The following is a 21,536-nucleotide window of genomic DNA, read 5'->3' as shown; positions in this document are numbered from 1 at the left end:
GGCATATAAGAGGCAATATAATCTTTTAGATCTCTCTTATTTGTCTTTAATTTATAAAGTTTTCTTTTGTCTCTTTTGAGGGGAGATACAGGAGAGAAAAAAGGGATCCTATTTTTAGTTTGGATATCTTCTTAAAAATATAATAAATAAGCCTATTACAGTATCATTAATTCTAAGATAGTCTTAATTTAAAATAATGTAGAAGAACAACTAGTAGCATCTACACATTAAAGAAATTTAAATCTCTGTAGGTAATATATTTTGACCATTAAGTTGCTATTTAAGTCGGTCTGGTTCTAATAAAGGGCAGAAGGTATAAGCGTACGTTTATTTCTTTCAATATTTCATTAACTAAAATTTAACAATTTAAAGATTTAAAACCTAAATTCAAGAAAAATCAAGGTGACTGGTTTGTTCCTGAAGTGATTTCTTAGACGATTCTTGTATCTTTGATTTTTTGAGATAAAATATTCAAGCAAACTTGGTGTTTTTGTTTTCTATTATGTGCCAACAATATCTAAACCATTATCAGCTCTCCAAAAGTTAAGCCATAGTTGTTATCTTTCATTTACAAGAGAGTATTACCTTGACAAAAGCTACTCCATTGGGGGACACTGTGATATCATGCCTAACTTGGTAAAGTAAATCTGGAGGTACTCTCAGAGAGGTACAGCCAAATTTGAACTCATCATACCTGTTAAGAAAGAGAATATTAAGCAAACACTTCCTCAAATCATAGAACAGAGATTTTAGGCAATTTAAAAAATCTTTCTAACTCCATTAGAAATTCATTTTCAAACATCTAAACGTGAATTCATGTAATTAGTAATATGTTTATTTGCCTCATTACCAAAACAGTTTTTCAAAGATTCACAATTTATTACAATAAACGTTTCTTAAATGGCACTATCCTAAAATTTATGGGTAAAATCTATACTGAAAACCAAATTTCAACATCTGATCATCTTATTTTATTTATTTTATTATTTTTTGAGATGGACTCTCGCTCTGTTGTCCAGGCTGGAGTGCAGTGGTGCCATCTTGGCTCACTGCAAGCTCTGCCTCCTGGGTTCATGCCATTCTCCTGCCTCAGCCTCCCGAGTAGCTGGGACTACAGGAACCCACCACCATGCCGGGCTAATTTTTTGCATTTTTAGTAGAGACAGGGTTTCACCGTGTTAGCCAGGATGGTCTCAATCTCCTGATCTCGTGATCCGCCTGCCTGAACCTCCCAAAGTGCTGGGATTACAGGCGTGAGCCACTGCGTGCAGCCCAATCATTTTATACTAAATTACTTAAATAAAAATTTATTTTTATTGAACATCCTTGTGAACATATTTAAAGAAGAATTTAAACCTTAAATAGAAAGACTGTAAATCTTGTAAATTTTCCAAATTCCTGTTTTTAATAAAAAGACAGGATTACCAATATAATTTCCACAGATGCTTTCTATGAAGGAGTATAGCATATACTAAAACCAACACATGGTCTCCAATACGCAAAAATCAATAAAAAGGAAGACTCTGTATTTCCTACAAATCAAGAAAAGTATCTAATCCTTTGAGAATTTAAAATGTTATTATCAGTTTATGAAATTTAATTTACATTAATCAATAAAACCTACCATTTAATTTTGAAAATCCTGGACTATTTATAAGAAAAATAAAGAGGCGGTCATAGTTGGAGTTACAAGATCATAATCTTCAAACTGTTCCACTGCAAAGTAATTTATATCAACAATTTAACTTTCATTTTAAGAGAGACCATAGTTACATATGGAGTGAAACAGTTGCAAGGCTGATCTATTCCCAATCCTCTTCATGAGTCATCCATCCATGAAGCTGGATTAATCAGACAGTGATCCATGTCAATTAGTAAGACAACTACAATGAATGGATTAGCTGGGATATAGCCCATTTATCTTGCCCGTAGGGAAGGTGTCAAGAGCAAAGAGACACTCAGAAAGTGTCTAATTTTAGTAAGAAGTACAAAGCACAACATTACTGTAAATGTGAAAAAAACCTTACTTTCCCAAGTTCTCCACATGGCCAAGGCAGGTGGAAAAGCAGTAGTTATATGCAATCACGATGGAAGGATAAAGTGATTGGAAATCCAAAACAAGAACAGAGTTGCTATAGAAGCGGGATTCAGGCTCCATAATCAGAGGAACACACTGTGGGGCTCTCATTTGGGATCTTTGCTGAACACTAGGTGTCACAGGAATATAGTTCATTGGTTTAGCAATACGCAACATCATTGATTCCACACGGTACTGCGCGGAGAACGGGAGGTGAGAAGAGAGGAAACACAGTTTAAATACATTGGTAATTTGAATATACAATCATTTGAGGATAATCTGCTTTTCAGAATAAGACTGTATGACTTTTTTTTTTTCCTGCAGTCCTAGTTTTTTTTTTTTTTTTCGAGATGGTGTTTCACTCTTGTTGCCCAAGTTGGAGTACAATGGTGCGATTTCGGCAATCTGCAACCTCCGCCTCCCGAGTTCAAGCGATTCTCCTACCTCAGCCTGGGATTACAGGCGCACACCACCATGTCCAGCTAATTTTTTGTATTTTTAGTAGAAACAGGGTTTCATCATGTTAGTCAGGCTGGTCTCGAACTCCTGACCTCCCGTGATCTGCCCACCTTGGCCTCCCAAAGTGCTGGGATTATAGGTGTGAGCCACCATGCCCAGCCTGCAATACTAGTTATTCAGTCAGCTTTCAGATGTGAAAAGGGATATATGTAAATCCTTTTCCTATTCCTATGACTTTTATAAAAACTATAAAACATGTCAAATAACTTAAAAGATAAGTCAATTTTAAAGGACAGATGCAATTAGATCTCTTTTTATTTTTATTATTTACTTATTTATTTTGAGATCAAGTCTCGCTCTGTTGTCCAAGCTGGAGTGCAACAGCACAATCTCGGCTCACTGCAACCTCCCCCTCCAGGGTTCAAGAGATTCTCCTGTCTCAGCCTCCTGAGTAGCTGGGATTACAGGCTTGCGCCACCATGCCCGGCTACTTTTTGTATTTTTAGTAGAGATGGGGTTTCACCATGTTGGCCGAGGTGGTCTTGAACTCCTGACCTCAAGTGATCCCCCACCTTGGCCTCCTAAACTGCTGGGATTACAGGCGTGAGCCACTGTGCCTGGCCCTCTTTATTTACAGTTATACCATAATAAAAAAGTGTAGGACAGACAGCTGTATAGTTTGACAATTTCATTTAAGAAGTTGGTCAATCATCTTGGAGACATTTATTTGGGAAAATTAAGAGAATGAAAAAGCTGTCATGAGACTTAAGATAGAAAATGTTATCCCAGTTTTTCAAAGAAACAAAATGATTATAGAATTATAAAGTATTGAATGTGGCTTTTGTTGTGGAAATAATTAAAAAATAATAAAAAAAGAACTGAATAGTAATCAGCTTATTACTGGTCCCTAGCAAAACTGAATCAAGCAATTACTGGTATGTTTGTTTCTAATAATAACTATTAAGCAGATGGCCTGGGGTATCAGAAAAAAAAAATTACTCACAAGAACCAGCCTGGGTTCACTGAAGTATTCTCATGAGGTTTTAAGGTATCTTTGCCTTTTATTACAGGCTAGCTCAAATAGGTGTTAAATTTGATGGGTATAAATAAAATAAATAGCTTATAAACAATTAAATGAAATAAACAGATAAAACTAGCTGGAACTCTATTTTTGCTATATTTACTGAACTGGTTGATTGAGGAATGTTATAGACACAGGTAATTAAAATAATTAAGGATTTTACAAGGTTAAGGAATCTGAGTGTTTTAATATGGTATCCCTGATGCCTACCACAGTGCTTAACAAACTACAGGTATTCAAATACATATTTGTTGAATTAATACATAAAATCATTTTCAGCAAGGTGTTTAGTAAAAATCTCTCATTATATGCTTGGGAAATTACTTAGAAAAATATGAATTAAATAGCTTTTCACGTTTTTTTTTTAATAACATTTTAAAAAGTTACATAGTCCACTTATATTGATTTTCAAGCTTTTTATTTTTATATTAAAATTAACTACGGGAAGTTTTAAGAAGCCAAAATTAAACATGTAAAACAAAAGAAAGGTAGACTTTCTTTGTTGCTTCTCCAGTTTTAAGGGTCATCTTTAATCACAGTAACAATATACAGGAATATAATATCCTTAAGGGCATGGACATTTATTTTCTTAATACCATAAAACACTTGGCAGTGGCCGGAAAGTTGGCATAGAAAGAGAATAAAATGATAAGATTTTATTACCCAGCTATTGATTAGTTGGTACCAAACAGAAAGTTTAAAAAGTCAAATCACTTCAAATATCACAAAAGTGTATCACTCATACAGAACTTTCAAGTCTGCAAGAAAACTGATTTCCCACCTGTGAACCCCTTGTCAGTACATGTAAAAATTGAATGCCAAAAAGTCTAGCCATCTCACTGGTTTTCCCAATCAGGTCCAGTTGTTCTAACATTTGGAGATTTCCACGGACACGGCTAACATAATGATCAACCATTTTCCATCTGTTAAAAAAGAATCCACATTATGAACATCAGGGAAAAATTTGGACACTTGAAAACAGTACTTTTTTCCTGCGAAAAATCTACATGCTAAAAGTGTGGTTACTTAGGGAAAGAGTAATGATATAAGCCTTTAAGCCAAGTATGTTAAGGAATAAAACATTAGAAAATTTCAGGTATTTCAAGGACATAAAAGCCAGGAAAAATAAGCAAAATTTAAAACAGTGCTTGTGATTAGGTGGTAAGATTAAGGATCACTATTTTTTGATATTTTGCTTGATGCTGCTCTATTCTTATTATAGAAAATTAACATTCTCCTTTAAGATACAGCTACTGATTATGCAATAATTATTATCATATCTATAAATTTTTAAAGAACATGAAGGGTCTGGGTTATCATTGTAAATATAAGTCTAAAATAAAAACATGCACCAACTTTTCATGGTAAAAAAAGTAATTTGGTGAAGATTCAGAAAAATCAGTAACATAATTTTTAGTGAGATAATACGTGGGTTAAACATATTTCAAATAATTATTTTTTGTGAAAATATAAAAGTTTTGTTTTTCAGTTTAAACCTTAAAAAATTAACCTCTTTACCTTACCTTCTTAAGAAAATAAACAATAAAGCCCTCAGCAAATCCATAAAATGAATTTTGATATTATAAAATGTAAAAATGATCCAAAAGTATACTATAAGGAATACAATTTATTCATTTGAAGATTAAGGTTCACATATATTGTAATCTTTAATTATATTGCTTTTAGAACAATATAGTCACATAATTGTTCAATAAATGTGTTTAAAAACCTTTTCCTCTGACACATGACTAATGCTTAATAGAAAAACTAGAAAATGAATGTGAAGGAAGAAAAAAAACCCCTATTATAAAAAAGATAATAACAGGTATTAACAAAAAAGTGGAGAGACTGGAACCCTCATATACTGCTGGTGGGAACATAAAATAGTGTAGTTGCTTGGGAAGATAATTTGCCAGTTCCTCAAATAGTTAAACACAGAGTTACCATATAATCCACCAAAAATTCTACTCCTTGGTACACATCCAAAAGGAATGAAAACAGATATCTACACAAAACACTATATATGAATGTTCCAGTATTAATCACAGTAGCCCAAAGTGGAAACAACCAAAATGTCTATCAACTGATGAAGAAATAAAATGTAGTATATATCGATACAATACAGTATTATTCAGCGATAAAAGAAATACTGAAAGATGCTATAACATGGACAAATTTGGACGGCAATATGCTGAAAGAAGGCAGCCACAAAAGATTACATATTGCGTGATTCTGTTAACGTGAAATGTCGAGGATAGTCAAATCTATGGGGACAGAAAGTAGATCAGTGGTTGTCTAAGGCAAGAGGTAGAGGGTGGGGGGACTCTGGTGGAGGGGGTGATAGGAGTGATGAAAGGTTGAAGAGTGGTGGCTACACGATGCAGGATTTCCATTTAGGGTAATTAAAATATTCTAAAACTTACTGTGATGCTGTTGTACAACTTTGAATATGCTAAAACTCAGTGAGTCATATACTTTAAATGGGTGAATTGTATGATATACAAATTATATCTCAATAAAGCTGTTAAAACATTAGGCAAACATGAAAAAATCCTAAACTCTATAAATAATTGTTTAACAAAATAAACAGAAATTCTGTTTCATAATTTACATTTTTAACTGAATATACTGACTCCCCATATTTGTTTTGTAGCTATCGAGTATGCTATTGTATAATTATAACATATTTAATTGAAACATTTACTGAGTATCTTTTATTACTGTAAGCAACGCTGTGATGAACATTTTTAAAGCTAAGTCTTTGTACAGATGATTAAATAATTCCTTAAAATAAATTCCCAGATTTGGTCAGTTTTCAATACCTAGCAATACACTGCTTTCCAGAAAAGTTTTAATAATTTATATTCATACTACTGATGATAAAGTGCTTGTTTCCTTGTATATTTGTCAACAATGAAGATTATAGTTTTTAAAGTTATGAGTTTGATAGACAAAAAATGGTATCACATTTTAATCTGATTTTTTTTTGTTTTAGTAACCCCTCAACAATACAAAACTGCAAAGTGTAAATCTGAAATAATGCATTATATATAAATCAAATCAGTCCCTTTAAAATAAAACAGAATGGATTTAACGGCTCACCACTCCTTTAGGATGTGTGGATTTATCTATGGATAGTGCAGAAAAATGAGATACATTTACATTTTGCCCTCTCAACATATGGACAGAGAGCTGACCTGGAGAAACGTGCCAAATGAGATACCAAAATAGTGAGACACCAACATAATTTCTGAAAATGCCAGGCAGCACACAAGCATTTTGCTGAGATTTGTAAAAGATGAGAAAAGTAAGTGTTAAGTCTCAACCAACACAGGTTTAACAGAAGACTTTAAAAAGGTATGTGTTACACAAAACTTATATAAGAATCTGTCTCAACAGATTATCATGCTGACTAGGCATGAATATTTCCTTGAAATCTGTAGGCGGTGATTCAGGAGAAGAGTTACCACTTGAAGTATGCTGATGATAATTTGTTTTGGAAAATGTGTTTTAAAACATACTGGTTTATTTTCATTGTTTACTCCAGCCTAAAGTCCTTTTTTTTTTTTTTTTTTAATGAGACTGATTTTGCCAATAGGTTTTTGTAATTCATGGTACAATTAAGAACATAATCAGCAGATTAAGAATTCCTTTAGTAAGGTATTTATTAAGGTATTTATACACTGTATATGAGGTAGACATTTGAATATTTTAGGATTTTTTTCCTTTGATAGTTGTTCATGTCTTTTACCCATTTCTTTTTTTTTTACTAATTTAAAAGTATATAATACAGTTAATATACGTAACTGTTATGGTGAAAATGGTTTTCCTAGGTTGATGTTAGCTTTTTACTTTTGTTGATGTTATTTAATGAGGTACAAAAAGTTTGTTTTTTGGGCAAAAATGGTGAAAGTAAGTCTAAATACTTTGTATACAAAACTAATTAAACTGAATCTTTAAAGGCTCCTGATTTAAGTTATTTGACTAAGATCGACGCCATTTTTGAGGCAGTATAGTCTATTAGAACTTAAATAAATGGGTATAACAGTATATTTCAAAAGAAGTATTTTTACTATACTATATATAACTTTTTTTTTAAAGTGAAAATGGTTTATTTCACATTTTGAAGAATACAATCTAAGAGATTTTCACACATTGGTTGACAGCAGACTCTGGAGTGAGATAGTCCTAGGTTCAAATTGTGGCTCTGTTGCAAGCTACTATGTGACCCTAGGCAAATCATTTAACTCTCTAGCTCTCAGTTTCAGTATGTGTGAAACAGTGGTAATAATAAGGTTGTTGTAAGATGTTAGGCAAAAGCAAAAACTTAATAACCTTTGCAGCTATTATTATAATTATGGTAATTACTATTTCCTCATTTCATTCAGAATCTAATTCTCTATCCTGAAAAGAAAGACGTACCAATTAACATTTATTGAGAGACTTCTGTGTGTTCAAGACTCATACTATCTCATTTAATTCTTACTTCACTCCATGAGGTAGAATATATTAACATCTCTCTATTATAGATAAGAGAACTGAGGATTACTGTAAGCCTAATCTGTCCTAGTTTACAAACCTGGTATACTAGAAACTGAGTTTTTGGTCAAGTAAATGAAAACATGATGAAAAGAAAACAAGATAATACATTACAAATGAGTAACTATCTTATTAAATTTCTATCACCACACCAAATTACTCATTTCCTCACTAACAAAAATGGTAGACCATTTTGTGAAATGAATAAGCATTCACTATTTGGTGAAATAAGCATTTCACTAAATGTATTCCTCTCTACTGACTGGTAACCAAGTAATATACACAAATTAGATGCATCTTATCTTTCATAACTAAAGGTTAATTTAACAAGGGACATTTTAGCTTGTATAATTTATCTAGCAGGTAACAACTGCTGTTTTCTGATCTAAATCTGCTGACCTATAGGCATGAACATAAAAAATATTTTGAATGGCTAATTTTTAAAAAAATGCATTTAAAAAGTAGACTTTTAAATTTAAAACAGTGATCTTTCTGAAATAAGATCATCATCATTTCTACTTTCGGGTCCTATCTCACTAACCATGTAACACAAAAAAGAAAGAGTAATTGCGGCCTTTACTTATGGTTAAAGGACAAGATAAGACTCTTGTTAGTTTTTAAAATTGTTGTTAAAGAATTATGCCATCCTCTTAATGCTTTGTGAAACTTAAGGGTAATAAATACAAGTTTTGATCTGGAAAGGAGGAAGGGAAGCATAATTATAAAGCACATGCTACTCAAGATAGGCCTGGGTAGTGCTGAAATGCGAACTTAGAGCATTCTGAAGGCATGGGTACTTCTCAAGATAGTTCATCTGGGGAGAAGGTGACAAAAAAGGAGACAGGAGAATCCCGAGTACAAAATTCACTTATTCTGAAGTTTTTCTGTGGACTGACTCTATATACAGCAAATAGAAAATAAAATTTCTTATATTATCTTCTTCAGCTACACAACTCTGCTCCCAGGACATACCTCTTAGTTCAGAAACTGGAATAGTATTTAACAACTATTCCATGGATGACAGATAAAATCATGCTGGTATTAGGAATTATCTAGATTAGTAATATTAGACATTAGGAAAAGTTTTATAGGCTGGCTTGGGAATCTAATCACAAGACATTATTTTATGAAAAAATGTGTTCTAAGCTCGAAACAATAAAATGTTGGGAAAATAACTCATTCACATAAATGAGGGGCTTCCAGGAGACCAAAATCTGGGTTTATTAAAAAAAAATTAGGGTACTTTTGTGTTTTACAGCTTTAACACAAAAAAATCCTTGACTAGCAAGTTCTTCTCATTCTAAGTCGATTTACAATATATATGTATGTCCTTAAAACACTGTAGAAAGCAAATACAAATCAAAAAGGGTTACCATACTTACCAAAAAAGTGATACTTACTTTTTTGTATTCACTTAAAGTTAATATGTATTCATTTAAATTTAAGTTAGTATTCACTTAAATTTAAGGATGAAGTTGTCTGATATTTCCAAGACTATTCAAAGAAAGAGTGCATGGTCTCTTCGTATAACATAATCCATTTGACATAAATGGCATAATGTCTAGTCTAAGTCCCTTCTATACAGTGTTAGTTCCAGTTCTCTAGTTCACTTGCCAAAAACAGTTATCATCCTAGATAATACCTAATTAAAGGTGGTAAAACATGCATTTAGAGACTCCAGGGCTCATAAACAAACCACTGAATATAGTTTTCAATGTTAAGTTAAATATCAAGTTTTATTTATTGGTGTATAACTTCTCCTCAGTTTTTTTTTTTTTTTTTGAGATGGAGTCTTGCTGTGTCACCTAGACTGGAGTGGAGTGCTGCAACCTCTGACTCCTGCTCCCAGGTTCAAGTGATTTTCATGCCTCGGCCTCCGGAGTAGCTGGGATTACAGGTGTGCCCGGCTAATTTTTTGTATTTTTAGTAGAGATGCAGTTTCACCATGTTGGCCAGACTGGTCTCCAACTCCTGACCTCAGGTGATCCACCCACCTCAGCATCCCAAAGCGCTGAAATTACAGGTGTGAGCCACCGCACTTGGCCAACTTCTCAGCTTCTATTTCTATAAGGCTTTGATAGAAGCTAAGTGCTCTCTGTTACTTCACTTCACTTCTCTGAGATTCCTCAAAAGGGACTGGATGACATGCTCAGGAAGCAGTTTCCCCAGATATTACCAAGCTGTTTTCAAAGATATACTTTTTCCATCCTCACCACCACACAGCCTTACAATTCAGTAAGTACAGTTGATTCATTTAAAAAATCAGACACATTAATTTCAGGACTTTTCCTACATACAGTGCAGTGTGCCAGAGTCTACACAGAGCAAGGCTGTCCTACTAAGCCAAAGATGAAGAGCTCAGAGTTCATTTAGGCAGCTCACAGGTGGAGTCTGTGGGATGGAGTATGAGAGAGAAAGGGAGTTGTGCAAGTGGCAGGAGTTGGGGGGTCAGAAGTACAGGTGGATTCCCTGTGAGTGACAGCTCAAGGCTGTCCTGAAAACCAGCAGGATGAAACCACATGAGGCTGAATAGAGAGCAGCTCACTGAGGGTTAAGTGTGGGCAGAAATGGTCAGATAGTGCTGGGGTTGGAAGCTCACCAATGCCAGAGTGGAGACCTCATCACCCTCTTGTTAACAACCTTGGCATTCAGTTGTGAGCCTAGAAAACACAGACGCCTTTGCCCTACAGAAAGGCCTACTCTAGATAAAACTTAAAACCAAATACTGACAATATGTACAGACGACAGTTTGGAGACTGAATCCCACATCAAGTTGGAGAAGCTTAGGAACACCTTGGGCCTGGTATACTTACCTGTTCCAACCATAGGCTTTGAACTAAATAATAAGCAACTGGAAAAGTGGCAGGAAAACTTCCTGTCATAGATTCCAGGCAAAGGAATAGTATCATTGAGAAAGGAGTAGAAGAAAATGCTATCTGCCCCAGGGGGAGGGTCAGGAAGTTTACTTGGGCCCAGGACCTGGCAGTGGTACAAAGCAGAGGTCTATTGCCACTGTGGGAAGAGCAGGAGTGCTGAGCAAACCCCAGAAGAACAGGAAGAACCAAAGACTGAGGTTAGACAGGAGAACTGAGAAACTCCCCCTGCCTCCACTATAAACCTTGCAGAGAGTCATAAGCAACATCGGTCAACCACTCAGTAAATCTGACTTTGGAAAGAAAATGAATCACAAATACTAGAAAAATGAGAATAACTGTTGACTTCTCATCAGCAAAAAGAGAGGCTGGAAGAAAAGGGAACAAAATCTTTAGAGTGGTGAAAGAAAAAAACGCAACTGAGACTGAGAAATCATCCTTCAAAAATAAGGGTGAAATAAAGACATTTTCACATAAACAGGGGCTGACATAATTTTTGCCGACAGACTTGCCAAAGAAAACAGATTAAGTTTCTTGAAATATTAACACACAATAGCCATATGACCCAGCAATTCTACTCCTAAGAGATATGAAAACGTATGTTCACACGATGACATTATGCAGATATTTATTGCAGTTTTATTCATAATAGCCTCAAACTAGAAACAACCCAAATGTCCAACAACAGGTGAGTGGGTAAGTTCTATTCATATAATTGAATACTATCTAACAATAAGAATGAACAAACTATGCAACAGGGTAAATCCCAGAAAACAGTATGTTTTCTGAGTTTCTTCAAAGCCAAGGTTGATTATGAATATTTCCATTAATATGAAGTTCTAGAATTGGCAAAACTAATCTAGAGTAATAGAAATCCAATTAGTAATTATCTAGATGATTAGGGAATCTTCTGGGTGTCAGATATGCTCCTTATCTTGACTGGAGTAATGATTACAAGATAAATGCATTTTTCAAAGTCATTGAACAATACACTTCATTTATTTATATATTTTTTGAGACGAGTCTCACTCTGTCGCCCAGGCTGGAGTGCAGAGGCACGATCTCGGCTCACTGCAACCTCTGCCTCCCAGGTTCAAGTGATTCTCCTACCTTAGCCTCCTGAGTAGCTGGGATTACAGGCATGCATCACCACACCTGGCCAATTTTTGTATTTTTAGTAGAGACGCGGTTTTGCCATGTTGACCAGGCTGGTCTCGAACCCCTGACGTCAGGTGATATGCCCGCCTCAGCCTCCCAACGTGCTAGGATTACAGGTGTAAGCCACCACAACCGGCCTGAACAATACACTTTAAATGTGTGTATTTTATTACATATAAATTACATCTCAATGATGATTTTATATTATCTTCTTCAGAGTTATAAAACAGTACCTGTAGAGATCTGTCTTGTTATCAAACCAATCTGACAAGACTCGAAAGGTAAAGAGGGGAAAACGCTGATGAAGAACATGAAAGCTCACATTTTCAAAGGTGTAGTTAGTTAGAGCCACCTAAAACAAAAAGGCAAGACATCATTATAATAATGTTTACGTTTATGTAGCAAATTTTGTTCTAAAAGATACCAATATCACTTTAACCTTTTCATAGTAGATATTAAAGCTACTTGTAAAATTGATGTGTGGTATAACTGAATCGTAATTCAAAACTATGTAGAGCCTACTGGACAGAAATGTTCATAACAAATTGGAAAATTAATTAGAGAAAACAGACCTGATGAGATTCAACTTGGTCATATAAGACTTATTTTAAGAGATCCTAGTTCTTACCATTTTTATACTCTATGATAATATGCATATTGACAGAAGCATTGTCAAGCAAATTAATTTTTTGTTCTTTCCATACTTACTTTTTGGTTCTTGATGACATGCTGATTAATGGGATTCCACAGATTTGAGGATAAGTTATCTAGTTAAAGGCAGGCATTCTCCTCCCAATAATTACGTTACTAGACCCCACTACACAGGCATTATTATAGAGACACTCAATTTCATTCCAAAAGCAAAATATTAAAATGTCAGAAATGTCTCCCCATCTTCAAAATATATAAGTGAAAGCTGTGTTAATGGGTAAAAGATCCTGCAAAAGGGCCCAAATTAATAAATATGTACTTTCAGCTAGATGATTTCTCTGAAATATCTACAAGACAAAAGCAATCTAGACAATGGCAGGTATTTCAATGCAAAATGGAAATTAAGGAACCAGTGGTCTCCATTCTTAGGTCAATTTGGGATTCTGAGAAATAGTTCAAACAGCACTTCACAATTGTATATTACAATTTTAAACTACTTTCTTTTCCACTCCTGTGATCCAGGAGGTACAAAATAGGGACTGAATGTTAATCTTATCTCAGTGCAGTGACCCAAATTGGTCTTACTTTATCTACAATTTCTGTCAATCTTCAGAACAATGGCAGTACAATGCAGCATACTTCACAGTGTGTGCATGTACTTGTGTATATATACATATACACAGATGCCCTCATAGGTTGTCAAAAGGTAGAGAGTAATAGAATGAGGAAAATGCCACAAGATTAAATGAGGAAGGATTATAAAATCACTAACAGAATGAAAAAACCCATATTGAAAGAAGATAATAGCAGAATAGTTCTACTAAAAATCAAGTTAGGAATATGGAAATGTCTCAACATGCAGATAAAGAGAATGAAAAGATGAAAATGAGAGGAGGGAAGATACAGGGAACAGAGAACAGAATGTTAATATATAATTAGGTTCCTAAAGGAAAGCTTAATACGGAGACAGGAGCAATAATCAAAGATATAATTAGCTGGACCTCAGATTTCTCCTCTGCCGTACTACATTCCAGAGGTGAATGGCACTATATTTATTTGAATTTTAAAGGAAAAAGACCGCTGTTATTTTATATGCAGTAAGTGTAACAATTATGTGGGAAGAAAACAAAGATACTCCTTGACTCCTCGAACTCCTCTTCTCTAATGATTTTGTCTTCCATTCTACCTACGCTACCCACTTCCATAATCATACCCCAGGATCTATCAACAGGTGTACTCCCTCCAAAATCTCATGCATCCCATTCTCTGACCATCATCTCCTGTGCTTCCAACTTACACCCCTTGGTGCTCTGACCTCTCTGCTCCTTATTTAGTTTAAATTTCATAGTCAATCATGGTAATCATTCCCCTGCATGTACCATTCATTCCCTTTCCCTCTCCTGCTGCTGCTGCTGCTGTTTATTTTTTTTAAGTAAATCCATAACCATTTGTGAGTGATGGTCAAATCTAACTTGAATCTGTGAATTTAAACATAGCTGGTGGGTATATTACTTTAATTTCCTAATCCAAATATCAAATAGACTCTTAATGTGGCCCAGTGTTTATATTTTCTCTCAAATTCTCCTAATAACCATTTCAAACTTCTCTCTTCTCAAACCCCAAAAGCCTCTCCACAATTCTCAGTTTCAGCTAAGAACAGTAACTGCTATTCTACTGAGAAAATGAATCACAAGAGAACTTCCACAGATTCTCACTGCCCTATCTCTACCTACCAACATCCATACCCATATATTCTGCCTTCCTGTCTGTTACTATACTCTTACTTTATCTAAACCCAGGCCCTTCAACCAGTGCACCAGATATTTGTTGAATTGAATCAAGTCTGTTTCCAACCTACTTGGCAAATTCTTGAAAAGCCTAGATTGAGTTGACATCCAGAAGGCCTCTAAATGTAGTTGTCTGGGGAAGAGCCATTTATTGTCATTTAAGCAGTCAACAAATATCTAATAAAGATTACTATTTAAGAGGTATTTTGTTTTGTCACTACAAATTCAAAGTCCATAAGGAAACTGCAGGAGTTCTATGTTCAAAGTAAAGCAGGAAAAATAAATCTAGTACCTGTATATTAAAAAACAAACAAAATTTATTATTACTATTATTTTAAGAGATGGGGTCCTGCTTTAGCTCCCAGGCTAGAGTACAGTGGCTATCACAGGCATAATAAATAGTACACTACAGCCTTGAATTCCTGACCCCAAAACGTCCTCCCACGTGAGTCTCCTAAGTAGCTGGGACTACATGTGTGTGCCACTGTACCCAGTTCCAAATTTTATAAAACAGGTAAATTATCCAGCTCTTAACTTTCTTATAGTTGTTTCCCACATTTGTATAAAGATCAGAGATAGTATATATTCATCCTAAATAAGAAAACATTTGACCCTGAATTTTCAGTGAGGACTAGACAAGGCCCTAAACTTTGAAAAAAATATATGTTCTCTAATTTCCGATTTTAAGCTACTAGTGGATATACAGGGATGAAAAGACCCCTGAAACTAGGATTCAATAATTTACTTTTGTGTTTATACACTTAAAGTATGTGTTCATCTCAAGCAATATCAGACTATAGATTAAAATACATAGTGAGGCCTGGACAGTGGCTCACACCCGTAATCCCAGCATTTTGGGAGGCCGAGGTGGGCGGATCACTTGAAGTCAGGAGTTTCTGACCAGGCTGGCCAACAAGGAAAAACCCCGTCTCTACTAAAAATACAAAAATTAGCTGGGTGTGGTTCAGGCACCTGTAATCCTAGCTACTCGGGAGGCTGAGACAGGAGAATCACTTGAACCCGGGAGGCAGAGGTTGTAGTGAGCCGAGACTGTACCACTGCACTCCACCCTGGGTGACAAAGCGAGACTCCATCTCAAAAACAAATCAAATTAAAAAAAAAATATATATATATATATAAAATGAAATACACACACCAAATACATTACAATCTCTGTATCTCCTATATCCTGTGCTGTATCACTAGAAATTACTTTAAATCATTGGGGACTTACACTCTTATTACTTTAAGAACAACACAACAAGATAAAATTATTCTCAAGCAGAGTCATGTTGTATATTGCATACGGCAGCTTAGAAAGTCAAATGTTTTATATAAATCCAAAGAGCTAAGAAGACAATAGTGAATAATAAGTATATAATAGAAAGTGTCTAATGAGAAAGTAATTTCAAAGAGCAGAAGCAATTGTAGAATTAGCTTTCTTTGAAATATAAACATTTTAGTTGATACTATCCAAAGTCCAAAGTCTAAGAATAGACCAATTTATAGTAGGTATCTTTGTTTCTGTTTTGTCTTTTTTGAGATAGGCTCTAGCTCTGTCGCCCAGGCTGAAGTGTGGTGGTGTAATCTCAGTTCACTGCAACGCTGCCTCTGAGGTATAATATTACAGTGCACTGCAGCCTTGAATTCCTGGCCTCAAAAGGTCCTCCTGGCTGAGTCTCCTGATAAGCTGGGACTATATGTGTGTGCCATTGGCTCTCAGGATCAAGTGATCCTCCCACCTCAGCCTTCCAAGTAGCTGTTGCCTGGCTACACACTAGGCACACGCTACCATACATGGCTAACTTGTATTTTTTGGTAAAGATGGGGTTTTGCTGTGTTGCCCAGCCTAGTCTCAAATCCTGGGCTCAAGTGATCCACCCTACTTGGCCTCCCAAAGTGCTAGGATTACAGGTATGAGCCACCGTGCCCAATCTAATTGTTTATTTTTTATTTTTAATAGAGACAAGGTCTCGCTATGTTACCCAGGATGGTCTTGATTGAACACCTGGCCTCAAGCTAACCCCTCCTGCCTTGGCCTCCCAAAGAGTTGGGATTATAGGTGTGAGCCACCATGTATGGCTTTTTCACATTTCAAATAAGAGAAATTGGGTAACTTCAAGGATGCAAATATTATCCAGGAAAATTCCATGATCTTACTTTTTTTGTGTGAAATAATTCCTTTTTTAAGTGAATGCAAATTAATGTGATAGTTCATTGAAATTACTCTACTAAAAATCCTTATCTGAGCCCCCAAAGCCTTAATTATTAACTATTTCAAAGTACTGTCTCTTTAATTTATCTTATTAATCTGACCCAGTATTTAAATATAGTTCGTTTGAGAAGCTCCTTCCTATTTCTCGACTAAATTTTTCTTACTATAATAAATCAACGAGGCCAAGCTGAATTCATCCGGCTTTAAGTGCAAAAATGATTTAAGTGAAAAAAACACCAAAACGGTGAAATTAGACAATATTCAATGTGTACAACACAATATTTTATTTTATTTTGAGACAGGGTCTCGATCTGTCACCCAGGCTTGAGTGCAGTGGCATGATCACGGCTCACTGCAATCTGAGCTGCCTGAGCTCAAATGGTTCTCCCACCTCAGCCTCCCAAGTAGCTGGGACCATAGGCATGTGCCTCCACATCCAGCTAATTTTTTTAGCTATTATTTTGTAGAGACAGGGTTTTGCCATATTGCTCAGGTTGGTCTGGAACTCCTGAACTCAAGGGATGCCCCTGCCTGGGCCTCCCAAAGTGCTGAGATTACAGGTGTGAGCACCGTGCCTGGCCCCAATATTTTATTATAGTTTAGACCTTTCTAATTATTGCTACCTCAGACACAAAGAAAAAAAAAAATAAAACTCACCTGAAACATTAAAGTCTAATACCTCTGTAGTTTTGCATTTTAGAAAGTACTACTTTAACGCTACTTAAGTATAATAGTAATTGACAAACGCATAAGCTGTATAGTAAATCTTACTAATACTCTATAATGATTAAATCATTATATTGACTGAATATCTTATTTCCAAACAACATTTTGGATAAATCACCTACCTCATTTCTCATGATTCTCCAAAGATTTAGTGTAATTCGGCCAACAATATTTATCTCACTCATTGTATATGATCCATACTCATCTCTTTCAGCTGCAAATCTGTTCTCAATTTTGTCATCTATAGAAATGAAAACAGATTGTATCAGGGCTCACAGAAAACAACTTTCAATAAAATTATGCCAAGGAAAATGAGAATAAACATTAAGGATGAATATTAAAGATGACATATAATTCACAATGTATGAAAAAATTTTGTTTACCTGAACTCTCTCCCTCCCTCCTTCTTTCTATATTTAAATAAGAAACACTTTTTTCTTTAAATTTAGTAATTTTTGGCACTACCTTTTTTCTTCATTTTTTAAAAGAGACAACTCACTATGTTGCCAGGTTGAGTGCAGTGGCTAGCCACAGGTGCAATCATAGCACACTGCAGCCTCAAACTCCTGGCCACAAGCAATCCGCCTGCCTCAGCTGCTCGAACAGCTGGGACTACAGGTGCATCATGCCTTGCCTGACGCTACCTTTATAAACACCTAATGCTAACATTTGCTTGGTTTTAGCATGAGAAAGGTCCATAGTTAATCTGGTAATTTCTTGGAAAAAAAATCAGTTCAATTTTTAACCTAAACGATTCTCTGAAAATTTGTTGACATCATGTTCATATTCAGGATGAAATTCTCTTGAATGCCTATGGAGAACTAGAAGAAGGCATATGGAGAACTAGATGAAGAGTTCCTCATAGCAAATAGAGTTCTGAGTCTAGTTTCTTAGGAGGTGAATTTTACCTAGAATATAAATTAAAATGTGTCTCTCCTATATAACACTAGGTGTATGTGAATGTTAATGATTAAAGGTTCCAGAATAATAAAAATATTTACCATATTGAATATTTATTATGTTCTAAGAATTTTGCCAACATCATTTATTTTAATACAAACATTACTTCCTTTAACACAACCACCTAAAAAGTTAGTAAAATTTTCATTTTGTATTACAGAAAATTCTACTCAGAAATGTTATATCTTGCCCAAGATCTTACAGTAAGAAAACTAGTATTCTAAACTAGGATTACCTGAATCAAAAGACCATGTACAACCACCCAATTCTCTTTATTTTAAAGAGATAATGTTTAAAAGTTTGTTTTTCATTTAGCAAACAATAAAACATATACTCTGGTACTGTTTTAAGTTCCTCACAATCACCCTATGAAATAAGTTCTATTGTCCCTATTTTACAGATGAATAAATTGAGGCAAGGATATTTAACACCTATCCCAAAAAAGATGTTGAAAAAAAAAGATATACCACTATTCCTATCATGCAAAGGACACACAAGCTACACAAAAATTCATGCAATGAAAAGCTAAACTTAAAACATCTCTGTCCCCCGCTCCCTTTTTGTCTTGTTCTATTGCCCAAGCTTGGGTGCAGTGGTGCGATCATAGCTCACTGCAGCCTTGAACTCCTGGGCTCAAGCGATTGCCTCACCTCAGTCTCCTGAGTAGCTGGGACTACAGGCACATGCTATTACACCCTTTTTTTTTTTTTTGGTAGAAATGGGGTCTCACTTTGTTACCTGGGCTACTTTTGAACTCCAGGGCTCAAGCAAGTCTCCCATCTTGGGCTCCCAAAGTGTTGGGATTACAGGTGTGAGCCACTGCACCTGATCTTTTTATTGCAATTTTTTGCAAAGTTAAAAAACTTTACTGTCCTGGAATCTTCCAGCTTTAACTTTTCCCAAGTATACACTACTTTGTTTTAGTTAGACTTGTGGGAACCCTTGGGAATAAATTTATTAAAAATCCCAGGTTTATAAAGAAAACCTAGTTTTAAAAAATGCATTATAAACTACAAATAATTTTGGTATGAATATTATTACTCCCTTTTCCAGTCAGAATCAAACTTTGGGGAATGGGTTTCAAAATTTCTGCAATATTTTTAGCCTGATATCCAAATAAAAATCAATGATTAGTTAACTATTAGTGTTCCTCAACCCATCCTGCCCTTCTTCACCAACAAAATGAATTAAAAAAAAAACAGAGCCAGACACACAATAAAATTATGGTACAAGTCAAAGAAATGCTATGTAGCTTCATAATAATTATGAAGACTATTTCATAATGCAGAAAAATATGTGTGGTAAGACACTAGATGAAGGAAGCATAACAAAAATGGAATATATGGTATGATTATTTAAAAACCACTACATATGTATATGAAAAGTGACTGAAAGGAAAAAACTCAACAACTATACTAACAGTATATATAGCAGTGAGACTAGAATATTTTTATTTTATTTTTAATTTTTTCTGCAATGGATTTATTCTGTATCTAAAACTTAAACAACTTAATACTTAAAAATTGGGCTAGAACGTAAGTACCCTTTAACATTTTGTCTTTATTTCCTTTATAATTTGCTCTGTAGTTGAATGACAAAACATTCACAATGATACAGACCTGGCACCCGAGAGATCATCTGACATAAGTCAACACTTAAAGCGGCAGCCCTTTGTAAGAGGTAACCCCAGGAATGCATCTGAATCTCATATCCTAGCAGAATATCAGGATCATACCTAAAACAGGAATTAAAAAGTTATATAAGTATCATACATTTGAACCTTTAACCAGAGTAATTGTTTCTTCATGATGTGAGGTATGAAAATAAAAACCTGTGTTCTCTAATGGTTCCCAGATTGAGAAGGGATGATACAGTGGTACCTACAGAGTTTTTATACAGGAAGAGATGGAGGGTTAAGAGTACTTGATTTGAAGCTACTTTGTTTCTTTTATTTTTTTGAGATGGAGTCTCACTCTGCTGTCCAGGCTGGATTGCAGTGGCATGATGTTAGCTCACTGCAACCTCTGCTTCCCAGGTTCAAATGATTCTCCTGCCTCAGCTTCCTAAGCAGCTGGGATTACAGGTGCCCCACACCAAGTCCAGCTAATTTTTTGTATTTTTAGTAGAGCCGAGGTTTCACCACGTTGGTCAGGTTGGTCTCAAATTCCTGACCTCCAGTGATCTGCCTGCCTCAGCCTCCCAAAGTGCTGGGATTATAGGCAATTTGACGCTACTTTTGTAAAGTAAGCAGAGTTTTTACTTAGACTGTGTATTTGTTTGATACAAGTGGGAAAAGAGGTTGATGGAAATTGGGGTGGAAGGCAGGCCATTACCACCGAAGTATATGAGTAAAGGTACAAGTGAGAATATAATGTGGGCAGGGGAAGGTGAAGTGTGAGGGTGTATGTGGGTATGGTATTTTGAAAAAGATCCCTAGGTCATTCCTGTTGTCACTTATCTACCCTTGTAATCTATACCGCCCTTAAAGTTTTAATGCTGAGAAAAAAAAATGAAAATGCCTTCTTTTTCTCACTTAATTTTAGTAATGACTTGGTTCTCATACAAAATAAGGCCTAAGTAATGACAAGTTTGTCCTTTAAATTTAAAAGGATGGTGATTCAACTTAATGGAAGAATAAAATATTAATAGAGGTGGGATTAAGGTGGGGAAGGTAAACATCAGAATCTAGAAGAAAAATGTGCTCCTTGTGGTCAGAGCTACACTGGCAAAACTGAACTGACAACCTGTGTCTAATCCACAAGGAGCCTCTCTGTGGCTCCTCTTAGGACCTCCATGTTGTGACCACCACAGAGAAATGTTTAGTTATAAATATGAAAATTTATCTTGAGTGGAAAATTGTGTGGGGGAGAGAGGAACTAATTATAAGTTTTGAGAGCAAAAACTACAGTAAGTAGCTCTATCAATTAGTAGCATTATCTTGTTCTTTATAAATGCCAAAAGGCCAAGTGAAATATCACAGAAATTGAAATCGTTGAGTTTTACACAACTA

General features: G+C 35.2%; 1 protein-coding gene across 3 annotated transcripts in view; it reads right to left on the bottom strand.

Moving 5' to 3' along the window:
* Positions 1-21,536, bottom strand: part of REV3L (REV3-like, polymerase (DNA directed), zeta, catalytic subunit) — a 205,646-nt gene that overhangs the window by 34,786 nt on the left and 149,324 nt on the right. For all 3 annotated transcript variants that reach the window (XM_011970620.1, XM_011970619.1, XM_011970618.1), the window contains 6 exons: positions 20,146-20,261; positions 17,689-17,807; positions 12,421-12,539; positions 4,399-4,540; positions 2,028-2,272; positions 586-694 (listed from right to left, as the gene is read on the bottom strand). In XM_011970620.1, the coding sequence (XP_011826010.1) occupies positions 586-694; positions 2,028-2,272; positions 4,399-4,540; positions 12,421-12,539; positions 17,689-17,807; positions 20,146-20,261 (850 nt within the window). The remainder of the gene's footprint in view (positions 1-585; positions 695-2,027; positions 2,273-4,398; positions 4,541-12,420; positions 12,540-17,688; positions 17,808-20,145; positions 20,262-21,536) is intronic.

Source organism: Mandrillus leucophaeus, unplaced genomic scaffold, assembly GCF_000951045.1.
Source record: "Mandrillus leucophaeus isolate KB7577 unplaced genomic scaffold, Mleu.le_1.0 Scaffold96, whole genome shotgun sequence".
Taxonomy (NCBI): domain Eukaryota; kingdom Metazoa; phylum Chordata; class Mammalia; order Primates; family Cercopithecidae; genus Mandrillus; species Mandrillus leucophaeus.
This window is presented reverse-complemented; position numbering and strand designations above follow the sequence as displayed.